This window comes from Antrostomus carolinensis, unplaced genomic scaffold, assembly GCF_000700745.2.
Source record: "Antrostomus carolinensis isolate BGI_N321 unplaced genomic scaffold, ASM70074v2 scaffold48552, whole genome shotgun sequence".
NCBI lineage: Eukaryota > Metazoa > Chordata > Aves > Caprimulgiformes > Caprimulgidae > Antrostomus > Antrostomus carolinensis.
The window spans coordinates 2,240-15,372 of record NW_010301193.1 but is presented as its reverse complement, the minus strand read 5'-3'; the positions used below and the strand labels follow the sequence as shown (position 1 = coordinate 15,372).

At 42.5% G+C, this 13,133-nt stretch overlaps 1 protein-coding gene across 1 annotated transcript in view; it reads left to right on the top strand.

Annotated features, from left to right (window-relative positions):
• POLR3F (RNA polymerase III subunit F) overlaps positions 1-8,979 on the top strand; it is a 9,547-nt gene extending 568 nt beyond the window's left edge. The window contains exons 2-8 of the mRNA XM_010163356.2: positions 1,668-1,735; positions 2,733-2,800; positions 4,104-4,216; positions 6,163-6,306; positions 7,073-7,180; positions 7,891-8,082; positions 8,659-8,979. Of these exons, the coding sequence (XP_010161658.1) occupies positions 1,668-1,735; positions 2,733-2,800; positions 4,104-4,216; positions 6,163-6,306; positions 7,073-7,180; positions 7,891-8,082; positions 8,659-8,736 (771 nt within the window). The 3' untranslated portion in view covers positions 8,737-8,979. The remainder of the gene's footprint in view (positions 1-1,667; positions 1,736-2,732; positions 2,801-4,103; positions 4,217-6,162; positions 6,307-7,072; positions 7,181-7,890; positions 8,083-8,658) is intronic.
• Positions 8,980-13,133: the final 4,154 nt, after the last annotated feature.

Below are 13,133 nucleotides of genomic sequence, written 5' to 3'. Positions count from 1 at the left end.
CAGGTGGTAAGACAGCCACAGGTGATAACCACAAGGCCCACTAGGGATGGGGGATATATTAGCTGGAAGTAAAAGAATGGATGTTATCCCCCTGCTCTCGTATGTGAAGGGCTTCTCTGAACCCCTCACAAAACCACAAGGCTGTGGATTACTCTGATAATAAGCAGGTGAAGCTTCTCAAGGGATTTTTTGCATCTTTTATAAATTTCCCACATCTCACTGGGCGGTTTCCTTCACTGTATCAGAAGTCAGCCTAAGACAGGAGCGAGGATCAGTCAGCTACTTCTGCCACATGTTCAGGAACAGATAGTAGCTGTTGAGTCTTGTTGGTTCAGTGTGGCATAAACCTGAGGATCAGCTAAATGTTCAAGGTCTTTAAAGATCAAGATTCCTTTTGTTTCCTTAGCTAGCTGCTTTGTGGGCCTGTGAAGTCAGGAGATAAAACAGACTGAGTGGTGAAGTGGAGAGAGCACTGTTGGAAAGAGGGGCTTTCTCAGAAAGAGGGGTGTTAGAAACCATTCAAACTGAGCAAGGGGCAGTGTTTTGGGTTTTTTTTTATTTAATAACTGAAACTTCGTAGCTTGGCTTATACTAGGTGGCACTGGAAGTAATCTAATCTCTCTTTTTGGTCTCTCTGTTCTAGAGATGAGGTTTATCAGCACATTGGATGTGAGCTTGTGTGTTCAATCACGTTTGAATGGGTTGGCCTCATTTCCCAATGAGGCTTCAAAGATAGACGAGTCTAGAATTTGTTTCAAATAGATGCCTGGGTGTGTGTGGGCAGATGTAGCAAGTACTTCAGACATGGGGAATAGCTGCAGCCAGAGCTCAGCTGTAATAACCGTCAATTACTTCACTTGAGATGAGCTGCAAGTACTTCATCTGTAGAAAAGCACTGGAGGAGATCATCTTGAGGTGTGAGCTTCAATCCACTGCATAATGCAAACCTGTAAGAAACGAGGCTGCAATGATGGGGAAAGGATGGATTAGCTGGCAATGACAGAGTGAATGTTAGTTAATGCCACTGTGCTCTTGGGCTTGTCTAATAGCTTGCCTCTTCAAAGTAGGAAATAAAAATTTCCCTGGCCTAGGCACAAGTGTCAAGGGCAGAACAAATGTTTTGTGTGAGAGAGATGCTGGCAATTTGCCTCTGAGAGGCACTGTCAATCTGGATGGTGGTTTTCCAGTGGTCTCTACTTAGTAAAAAATAGAACTTTGCTACTGGAACTCAGAATTGTTCAGAACTTGTGCAGTAGAGCTCCAGTGTGATTTCTGGGTAGCCCTGCAGGTGAGTGTTTTAGTGGAAAGGGAGAGCAGAGTGTACAAGAACTTGATGTCCCTCGTGCAATGGTGAAAGTTAGGAGAAATAATAGGAAGTGCACAGATGATGGGGGAAGGGATGGGATCTGTATTTATTTCTGAGTAGCTGGTGATAAATGGATACTTGTAGGGGAAAAATATCCTTAAGGGTATTACTGTCCTGGTAGGGGAAAAAAATATCTTCATGGATATTACTGTTTCCCGTGGTTAGAAATGTTACTTTTCCATTTTCTTTATTCAGTTGATATGAAATAAGTTTTTTTTAATTTAAATATTAGAATATTCTTGTCATGTTGTGAAACAAGCTATTTGAAGGAAAGTAAATGAATTGTGCCTGTCTCTCCTAGGGGCAGCTGGACCTTCTCAGGAGCAATGCAGGTCTCCTATATAGAATCAAAGAGTCTCAGAATGCAAGGTAAGCCTGGTGTTTGCTGGATAAACATATTTGGAACACAGTTCTGCAGCCTGAATGCAGCATTGCTGAGAAGACACTCAGTGATGTAACATGGATTCTGTAACCTGAATGTTACAGAACATAGCTGCTTTTTTCTGGAGGGTGCACTTACCTCCCCTGAGCTGATCCTGAAAACTGTTTTAGGTACAGTGGTTTCCACTGAACAGAGGGTCCCATGGGACTATGGATCTAACTTGCTAGCAGAGTTCCTAGTCCAGAAGGCAGCAAAGTGATCTGTGCAAAAATGTGTATACGCTCAGGTGAAACCCAGCTGAAGCCTGACCATCTGCAAACTGTGGTTCTGGATCAGTGCTCTTATTTCCAGCTGTCCCAGGAGGCTGCTTGAACTCCTGCTCATGTTCTTTGATTTATTAAAATGTACCTTTGAACCACATCTTGTGATGCTTGTGTAAATCTGAGGAAAAGGTGCCTAGACGTACTTCTGGAAAGAAATATCTTTCAAAATTATCCCCAGTGCAGGCGTGTCATCCTCTCTTTCAGATGCTTTAGAAAAAGATTGCCGAGTTCAGGCTTTCTCAGACGAGTGCAAAGGCATGTTTTGGAGCTGGGAGCACGCTACTCTCCCTTTGTCCATGTTCTGTCTAGAGACAGATTATCCTAAATAATGCTCCATGCTGTGTTTGACCTTCCACAGTTGTGTTGATACGTGACTCCAAGTTCCCCATTGTTATGACAAGTTGTGTGACTCCTCCTTAGTCACTTTTCTTTCATACTGTGCTCTTTTCTCTTTACTGCATCTTCTCACTGGCAAGCTTGGCTTGATCCAGAGAGGTTTAGTGTCATGTATTGTATTTGCCAATGGCTGGCTTTGTGTAGGGTTGTTTTTTTCCCTTTGTGCATTGTTTTTTTCATAGTACTTATTTTCAGTTTAAAAAAAATACAACCTCTTTCAAATTTTGGACTTTTCAAAAATCCTGATGTCTGTCTTCTTTTACAGTAAAATGAAAGGCTCTGACAATCAAGAGAAGCTGGTTTACCAAATTATAGAAGATGCAGGAAACAAAGGTAGCTTAAATAAATTATAACTCTGAATGGTGTTAACTCTCTTTACTTATGGAACTGTTCCTGTCCAAACTTTTAAATGCTTCTCCAGACAATACAAATATAAAATCCAGAGTCCCCATACCAGCTCTGTAGGTAATGTTCCCACTCTGCTCGGCACTGGGGCGGCCTCACCTCCAGTACTGGGTGCAGTTTTGGGCACCACAGGGTTAAAAGGATCTAAAGCTACTGGAGAGTGTCCAGAGGAGGGACACAACACTGGGGAAGGGTTTAGAGGGGAAGCTGTATGAGGAAAGGCTGAAGGCACTTGGTTTGTTCAGCCTGGAGAAGAAGAGACTGAGAGGAGATCTCATCGTGGTCTGTAACTTCCTCACAAGGGGAAGAGGAGGGGCAGGTGCTGATCTGTTCTCTCTGGTGACCAATGATAGGACCAGGGGGAATGGAAGGATGATGTGCCAGAGCAAGTTTAGGTTGGACATTAAGAAAAGGTTCTTCTCTCAGAGGGTGGTGGAGCACTGGAACAGACTCCCCAGGGAGGTGGTCATGGCACCAAGCCTGACAGTGTTCAAGAAGCATTTGGACAACACCCTCAGACACATGGTCTGAATCTTGGGATTGTCCTGTGCAGGGACAGGGGTTGGACTCAATGATCCTTGTGGGTCCTTCCAACTCACAACATTCTATGATTCTATGTGCCCACTTTTTAAAAACAAAAGAGAAGATGACATATTTCTCTATTAAAATAATAACCTGTCCTGGTTGACTTTTGGCAGGGAGCTCTTTCAGAATGTTTGGAGTATGAATTATGAGTTATCTATGGGGCTGTCAAGCAGGTGTCCTGCCAGCAGAAACCGCTAGTAACTAGGCTTTCTCAGCAGTCATTGCACACTGTGGTTAAGAGATGGCAGGTAGAACTGGCTGTCATATGATTGTTGAAGCAAACACAAATTACCTAAAAATGCAAGAACATTTGTGATGTATTCATGTTGGCAGTGAAATGGGGTCCACTTGTAAGAGCTTTTGGTGGAGAGGTAAAGGGCAGAAGGTCAGCGTGGTGGCTGTGATGTGCATTTCTTGGGTTTGTCAGTTGTTTTGGGTTGGATTGGTTTTTTTTGTTTGTTTTTTTGTTTTTCTGTTCAGTCCTTTTCTGTCCCTTCCTTCTTGCCAGTGTGGTAGGATCAAGGATACATCCTATGGTTGGCAAGCGAGTCAAGCAATGTTGTGATGTGACTTTTGGTTTCTGAGTGTGTACAGAAACAAATGGTTTTGTCTATTAATTTCTGTTTACTTCTCTGATTTTAAACAGGTATTTGGAGCAGGGACATTAGATACAAAAGTAATTTGCCTTTAACAGAGATCAACAAGATACTGAAAAACTTGGAAAGCAAGAAACTAATTAAAGCAGTTAAATCTGTGGCAGTGAGTATTTTGTAACTTCTTTTAACAATTTAAAACGTCTGCTGCATGCTGTGTATGTTTGAACAGGAGCCTGGGAGCACAGAAACCTCATTCTGCCTCCAACTTTCTCACTGACTGTGCACCAGTGTTTGACTCTGCCTTTAATATGCAACAGATATGAAAGGCTATAATGTTTATTAAATAATCAACATAATACTAACAAACTGATTAATAATCTAATTAATAAACACATCACTATTAGTATGCAGTTCTATAACTCTTCCCACCACTACTAGTTACACACCATTACTATCAAATTGCAGTTCTGGTTCTCTTAATTATTGCACACATCTATTGTTATAGTTCTGTTACCCTTCACAAACCTCTTGCACTGCTTACTACTAATCTGCAGTTCTGTCACCATTTTCTCTTCGCTTCCATACTCGGTCTTTAGGACATGATGCTCGTTTCTCTCCAGCATCCCAATGGGCTTGGGTCCACAGACCAGCTTCTCTACTGTCTGTACACACCCACACTCCTGCTGTCTGCAGATCCTGCCCTCTCTTGTTCTCTGAGTTTTATACCTTATTCTCCTTTTTTTGTTTCTAAACTCCCTTTTCCACCCCCCTTTTCTCCTTTGTCCACTCAAATAAGCAACCTGCCTGTAATTTTTCTCCATTGGTCCCAGTTTTGCTGTACCACAGTTTGTTATTTCTGATACTGAAGTGATCTCAGCCTTTTATGTGGGACTAGTGATATGGTTACCTAGCTGCAAGTGGCCTTGCAAGGTTCCTCTCCCATGGAGATCCTTAAACTCCCTTTCAGTTATCTGGTTCATACTAGATTTTTAAGTTTTAAACAATTTAAGACATTAGATTCTGTTTTAGTCTTTGTTCCAGTTACTCAAGTACTTTCTTATGTGCAAACTGTCCACGTACCAGAGCAGGGCTTATCCTTTTCCATGTTTTTTCTCACACTGTTAAAATGCTCATGCAGCATCCTGCTCTCCTGTACCTGCTTAATTACTATTCATTGGTATTAGCATGTTCTTTGGACATTCTCCTGGTTTCCAGAGGAGATTCTGTCTTGTTGCAGGGCCTGGTACACCAGGAAGACCACTTATTTGTAAACTCTTGTAAATTCGATGTATGATTTCTCTGTGTGCCAGTCTCATCTGCAACATGGAGGCAATACCTTGGCTTGGCGTGTGCATTTTTTGGGGGGGGATTGAGAGGTGAGAGTAACTTTCTAAATAAAAATAAAATGGAGATTAAATAAATTGGCCATAGAGAAGCAGTAGCATTTTCATGTTCTTGTGAGAGATGCTGGCTTTAGCTAATCATACAGGGGACGTGATGCTGCCAAAATTGCTTCAGTGGTTGCTGAGTGGTCCTTTGGATGACCATTGCCCCTCTATGTGGCTACTAATACCAGGGCTGAAGCAGCATTCGCATTCACCCCATCTAGGTGTGGCAGCAAGGAGTGGGCTCACAAGGGTTAACTTTAGGTGCAGGTTTTAATCATGTCAGGGTCCTCCTGTCATCAGTGTGCATGGGTTGAATCCTGCAGAAACAGTTGAAAGCTTCTCTGTTAAGTTTGTCTGAGCTGTCTTCTAAAGACACTTTCCTTCCTGCCTTCCTTTGACTGTGGAGGGGGATTAGAGTCAATAGGCTAAAATTAAACTCAGAGATCTTCTCCAGTGAGGTTTGTATTGCGTGCATGTTGTTACCAGGATTCTCTCTTCTAACACTATGTTATAAAATGTGAGGAATCCAAATGTATTTATCTTCCCTTTATCTACATATTACCTGAGGTTCAAACATATTAAGGAGATCTCAAGTCAGCTGGATTGTTGTGCCTTAGGTTTTAGGAGTAATGAACTATCTTTTTTGAAGATAACTTCTTAAATCTTCCTTTTTTATGGAAGACTTTGAGCTGTTAAGAGCTGTGCATTTTTCTTTTAACAGGCATCCAAGAAGAAGGTATATATGCTATATAACCTGCAGCCTGACCGGTCAGTGACTGGAGGGGCCTGGTACAGTGACCAAGACTTTGAGTCTGAATTTGTGGAGGTGTTGAATCAACAGTGTTTTAAATTTCTACAGAGTAAGGTGCGTGCCACTACTAAAGTCACCTTCCATTTGTTTTGCACAAGTAATTATTTTCTTTATAAAACCAGTGACAGGCAAGGCTTAAGTTTCCCACAGTGTTTTCCATAAGCACTGGCCATTGTTACAACTGGATTGGCAAATCTATACTGGATTGGGTTTGTCACAGCAAGTGTGATGGTGTTGCATTTTAATATTTTCACATGCTGTACAGGGAGTGAAGCCTTATGTCTCCAAGGCCCAACGACAAGCAAGGCAGCAAAGAACACAGGACCAAAAAATCTAGCAAAAGTCACTGTTTTCCCTGCAGAGCTCCTAATTTCTGAGAGGGTGGAAGGCACTTGTCAGTCAGCTCTGCCTAGAAGACAATTTTCTGTGTTATAACTGCAGGAGAAGCCCGCTGTCTGTTAAATAAATCCTATGCAGAATGCAGCATTTCTCTGTTCCATTAAAATGTATTTTAAGTGGCACTAGGTACAGCAGAAACTTCTTTTGTGTGAAAAAAACACCAGATGCTGATATTCCTTCATATTAATCTAAATCACTGTGTAAATTCTGTGTCATATTTAGTGTAAAATTATGTTTGGTTGTGCACTGCATTGTCTCACATGCATCAGTCTTAAGGACATAGCTTTAAATGCTAAATAAAAAACATGTCCCAGAAATTATTTGGAAATCAGCTTTTATAATTCAGTCTGCCTGAAACTGAACCACAAAGGAGACTCGTGGCATTGAGTACTGATTATAACTCATCTTTGTTTTTTCTCAGGCAGAAGCAGCTCGAGAGAGCAAACAGAACCCCATGATACAGAGGAACAGCTCATTTGCCTCATCCCATGAGGTGTGGAAATACATCTGTGAACTGGGTATCAGTAAGGTCAGAATAGATTCATTTTACTACTCTCAAAATTCTCAGTGCATGACTAGCTGCTGGAGTTGGGTCCTGCAAATTTGGCAAGGGTCCGATAAGTGCTTTAGTACCTTACCGTTACTCTGTTGGAAGCTGACTTCGCTGCCTTACTGATTTTGAGGAGAGATGTTGGTGCTGCATGGGATCCCTGGATAGTTTGCACATGTGGGTTTTCAAAGACATATAAAAGAATTAGCATTCACCTCCGTGTTGATGGAAACTGGAGTAAGTTTCCCTTTAACAATCTCAACCAGTTTATATTTCATAATTTCTGTCAAGTTTGCCTAGGCACTTCAAGCAGTTTTAGGGGAGGAAGAAAACCCTGCAATTGGTCACCATCTTCAGTAGTCTATCTTTTTCTTCTTTCACAATCATTTTCCTGTAAAATTGGAAATGTATTGTGCTAGGATGAGGTAAGCACTTGAAGTGCATAGGGAAGTTCTTTTTGGTAAGCCCAGGCTGGTGTAATCCAAAAGTTCTTGGGAGGTAGGAGGTACTGGTATTTGCTTTTCTTTTTGTATCTGCACAATCCCATAAAGCACTCAGCAAGAGTGGTGCCTTTATGTGGGCTAGGTTATAACTCAGGATTTGTTACTCGTGGTGTTTGCTCATTTCCTCCCTGCAGGACTTATTGGTGTGTGTCTTTCCTAATATTTATTTTACAAATTGTTTTTTAGGTAGAGTTGTCAATGGAAGACATTGAAACCATTTTAAATACGCTAATATATGATGGAAAAGTGGAGATGACTATTATTGCTGCAAAGGAAGGGACGGTAGGCAGTGTGGATGGACAGATGAAGTTGTACAGAGCTGTTAGTCCTCTCATACAACCCACTGGATTAGTCAGGACACCCTGTGGACTCTGCCCTGTAAGTAACTAATTCTCTGTATGAACAGGTGGGTGCATGCAAATTTTGGAATATGTTCCTGTAAATGGCCAGCTGGCACATTGCAAAGTTCTGCCTGTGAGCAATCCTCGTGGCTTTCTAAGCCAACTGTGCTTATGAGAATTATCCGTGATGCCTTAGCTGTTGTGTAAGAGGCAGGTTCTTTAGACCAGGATGTTTCTCACTTATATGTTATCTTTTTACAGTACTGTATGTAAAAGGGTGCTAGTAAGTGTAGCCCGTTCCAAATTATATTATTATATTTTGTGATCTCAAGTTTGCCTATTTATGTTTTTTAACATAACTTCTGTCTAGCTTAGGGTCTGTCCTGCTTGGATTGTGAACTGATAATGTGGGTAAAACTTGCCAGTGTGTCTGTTTTTGCTTTGTTGTGCTTACATTAGTCTTCCTCAAAGCTGGCATTGGAATTTGGAGATTTTGGGCTCTGTTAGATCACTGCTTTTCTACGGGAAAGGAGCAAAAAGCATGCGAGCGTGTTACTTCCAGTTAGATGGTGCTTGCTGTATATAATTACTGACACAAGGCTTTCTTTTGCAGGTTTTTGATGATTGCCATGAAGGTGGTGAGATTTCTCCATCAAACTGTGTTTATATGACAGAGTGGCTGGAGTTCTAAAGTGAAAGAAAACTGTAAACTGGATTTGTGCATCACAGCCTAAGTGACAAAGCAGCTTGCTTTTTTTTAAAAGTGGATTTTTAAATTTGTGAGCAACTTCAGGACATGGAGTCACTTTGTTTTTAATGAAACTTAAAGCATCAATGTGTCAGATGCGTGAGCAGTCCTGTGAGTGGACTGGAAATCAAGTCAGCACTGAAGATGAAGGCTGAAGTGGAAATGTAGATCCATTCTTGTACCAAAAATCAGTTGTGTGACATGAAAACTGCCATAGAACGGCTGGATGGTGATGCAGCACTTCCAAGGACTGTGTCGAGTACTCCACAGACTTGTATTCTGAATGAGGGAAAATAAGTCCGTAGCTGATCAGAAAAACTTGCTATTGAGTGTTGCCAGAAGGAGACCCCAAACATTGCTTTCAGAATAATGTTACTGGTGGGTACATAAGTCCTAAAGCTGGCATGATAGCTTTTCTTTCATGGTAGCTACCATCTAACTGAAGACTAAGAATCTGACATGGGAAAGATCCTAAATATGTCAAACAGAACTCACTGATTCTTTATTATCTTTCTTACCTCCTAATTTATCATTAAACCCTTGATTTTTCCCATGTACATCTGTGCTTCATTTCCCCATTGCTGCCATTACCTGGTGATGCACCTGTTGTATTTATTCCTTTATCTGACAGCTACAAGATCATAAACAAATCTGTGTTGGTGTGTTCTGGCAGCTGCATCATGGACACGGATATGTCAGCTGAAATTTTGAATAGAAGTATTTTGGGAAGCTGTGTTTTCCAGAATAGAAAAAGAGTTCCTCTGGCCCAATGACACAGGGTTGATTTTTTTATAGATTATCTTAATACCCTCAGAGTTGACAAAGATGCCAGTGACAGTTGTTTGTACATAAATGTGGCCTCTGGCCTTGGTTTGTGATCCTGGCATATCATCAAAAAGCACAATCTTCCCTTCCTGTGATGTGGAGCCACTTTGTGTTTCTGTTAAGCGTGACCTGTCTCTTTGTCTGTGTGACTCTGGACTGATGAACTGGCAATAACGTATAGACTGTGGTGGTGGTGATGTTGTAAGCCTCGTGCCCAGGGTATGCCAGGCCATGGACTTCTTAAGGCAGAGCTGTGTCTGGTTGCCTCTGGCTATCGATGTCCATCTGGCAGTGATACTATCTTTGGAAAATGTAGGTTCAAATCCAATTTGGGAAGTGAACAGATTTTTGTACCAATTATGTTATGCTAATTACTTACTCAACCTCTTCCGTAACCTATAATCAAACAACTTCTACGAAAGAAAAAGTCAGCTCCTTTTTTGTAAATGATAATATTGTGCATATATGGTACAGCCAGCTCTCTACCATCTCGCATAACAGAGGGCTGGAACGAAGTACTAGCAGGCAGGGCAGTGTACACATGTGAACTGTGGGGAGACAGTCTGGTCCCAGTACAGCTTACTACCTATGCCTTCGCCTTGCTGCATGCAGGCTGGATCTCTCCACAGCTACTCAGCCTCCCAGCTCTGGGAAACAATTAAGAGGCTCGAGCACAACACTGGACCTGTTGCATGTAGCTGTTTTCAAAATTCTCTGTCTGAAAATAAGCCCTCCTGAGTACTGTGTTGGAGGGGCAATGGGCAAGCACCTCTACAACTGAGTTACCAGCATGCCAGGTAATCTGACCCCAAGTAGTAAGCAGTGGGCTAACATAGAGAGATTTTGGAAGACAGTTTACCTATTAAGGGTAAGAGGCTTTACATTAGCTCTTTCAATACTGTCTGGGAGTGTGCACCTTTAAAAGCAGTCTGGATCCCACAGAAGTGTTCAGATCCTGCTCGATTCCTGTTTTCCTACTTAGAGCTGGGTTGTGGATGGGAGGCTAATGGTGGCAAGTGCTGTACAAAGAATAAATAAAAAAAAATGTTCCTGTCCCATACAGGGAGGGTACAAATACTGGAGGCAAAGGCTCCTTGTTTGGGAGCAGCTAAGCATGCTGTCTCCAACTGGAGCAAGCAACTACTACTGATAAGCTGGTGTGTCCATGGAAGGAGTTTGATTGTATTAGCCAGTGTGAGCACTCTCAGCTCCCTCTTTTGTTGCAGTGTTGTCTCCAGGTGACAGCGATGCCTATCTCTACAGAGGCAGAAGAGCTCTTACAAAAGAGATAGTGGGGGTGAAATGAGCAGATGTTTATTCTTTCTTTGCTCCTTTTAACCACTCAGCACGCTGAAGCCTGAGGAAAACTGCTGCTCACTTCACTGGAGGAGCCTTAACCCCTGCTTCAGACATCCCATTATGTGGCCAAAGGTAACTTCTTTGTGGTGTGGGGCCGGGGGTTGCCTTTGTCTTCCTGCGTTCAAAGAGGACCTAACACAATGGGGTGCTGAATCCTGCTGCTGCAGAGATAACACGTTGTTTGTGCTCTGCTGCAGCCAGAAGATAGCTTTCAGGGAAACAACACGTCTTTATCATGCAGGTATGTGGCTTTATGCAGAATGACCATATTCATTGGCAATAAGAAAGAGGAGAGAGCTTGTGTCAGTGAGCAGCTGAGAGCTTTTTTATTAAGCTCTTTAAATTCTGGTTCATTTGTGTTGGGTTTATCTGGTTTAGATGACCTTTGTGGTCTCTGAAGCTTCTTAGTGTTGCAGCTGTAACAAGACTTCTCAAATTTGGAAAAAAACATGCCTATACAGAAAAGTAAAGTCATTTCACTTTCCTGTCTCTAAATTGTAATCTGATCTATTTCTAAATTAATTAAAGGAATGATCTTTGTGTTGCTTTGTTTTTTCCATTAATCTGGCTAATCTATCAGCCTGTAATTCTTTTTTAAAAAAGGAAGTAAATGCTAAAAGGTAATATTGATAGTCTAGTCTTTTTTTTCCTCCCTGAGTTCCTTCAGCCCTCTCTTCTACCTGACAAAGCTGTCCCCTTTACAAACTGGTATGAGATGTTAAGGTTTTGAGGAAGGTACAATACTAGCTCCAGTACTGAACAGGAGAACAGGTACATGTAGAAAGCTGAGAGCTAAAGTCAACCCTCAAAACGTGGAAGACCACTTGGAAGCATGATCTGCTCCCTTTCTTTATGCAAGCCGCATACGAGAGGTCACAGTTCAGCTGCTGTAGGACCACGAGACATGTCCTGGGTGGAGGTTTACCATGAGCCCCTGGGGTGTCCAGCCCCAGCTCTGAACCTGCCAGGCCGTTCTGAGCGGTTTCCTCACTAGTGGTAACCAACTGGACAAAAGCAAGTTGGAGGGTGGTCACACCCATATGCCATTTTCCCATGGAATCAAGTGCAAGATTGCTTTTTATTTCCAAGAGAAACATTAACTCCAGTACCAGGCTGTAGCGTGCACTGCAGCACAGCTGGCAGGTACTGTTTAACGTGTCTAGCCTTTACAGTCCAAAGTTTAAAGCATTAACATTGATGGCAAACTTGAAGCTTTGATAGTGAAAACATTGATCCCATGGCTGAGTGGTTGTTTGGTTTTTCCTGGGTTGGGTTTTTTTTGGGGGGGGGGTTGGGTTTTTTGTTTGGTTTTGGGTTTTTTGGGGGTTTTGGGGGCTTTTGGGTGGGTTTTTTGTTGTTTGTTTTTCTAATTTACCGTGATTCTAACTCTCGCCCCTGTTGGAGGTGTTAAGCGTGATGGTTGTTCATCTGGTGCTGTTCGAGTGCCATCTTCTGTCTCCTCCTGGTATGGCTGCCCTAGGGCTCAGGAAAGAAAAGAGAAAGCTCTTAAACCCTGCTCTGGTTTCCTGCTTTGCTTCCGCGTGCAGAACAGTTTTTGGGAAGAAACAACAGCGAATGGGGGACGGCTGGGTCTCTCTCACTTCATGCTTTGTAACAGGGTATAGACACCTTAGACAGGGCTGTCCTCCACCACACACAGACCACTTTCCCCTTTTCACGTGGCTGGGACTGTCTGTCATCTCACCTGTGAGGAATGGGTAGCCAGGCCCTCAGCCATGTCTGGAGGCAACAAATAGGTGCTGTGAGGAGCTCCAAGGGTGGTGTCCAGGTTCTGGTTGAACATGTTCATCTCCTATCTGAGAAAATTAATCACTGTCCTTCCCGCACTCCTCAGGAGATCCTGGGGAGAGTGGGGAGGAGGGGAAGCAGAGCTCAAAGCGTCCTCCTCCTGCCACTGTTAAACACAGACCAAGTTGGGATTTATGTAACTATAGTCTGTGTTTTTCCCCCTCTCTCTTGTTTTTGAGAAAGCTTGTGATTCTTCCAGGAAAACAGGACAATGGGAAAGCTTTTACTTTAGTTATTTGGTCTAGAAACAGAGGGCTTTAGGTTTTACTCCTCTTGCAAACTCATTTTAATTAATCTAATGCTAGCGGGGTGGGTGCAGCACAGCCTTGAAGCCCTGGGTCCCAGTA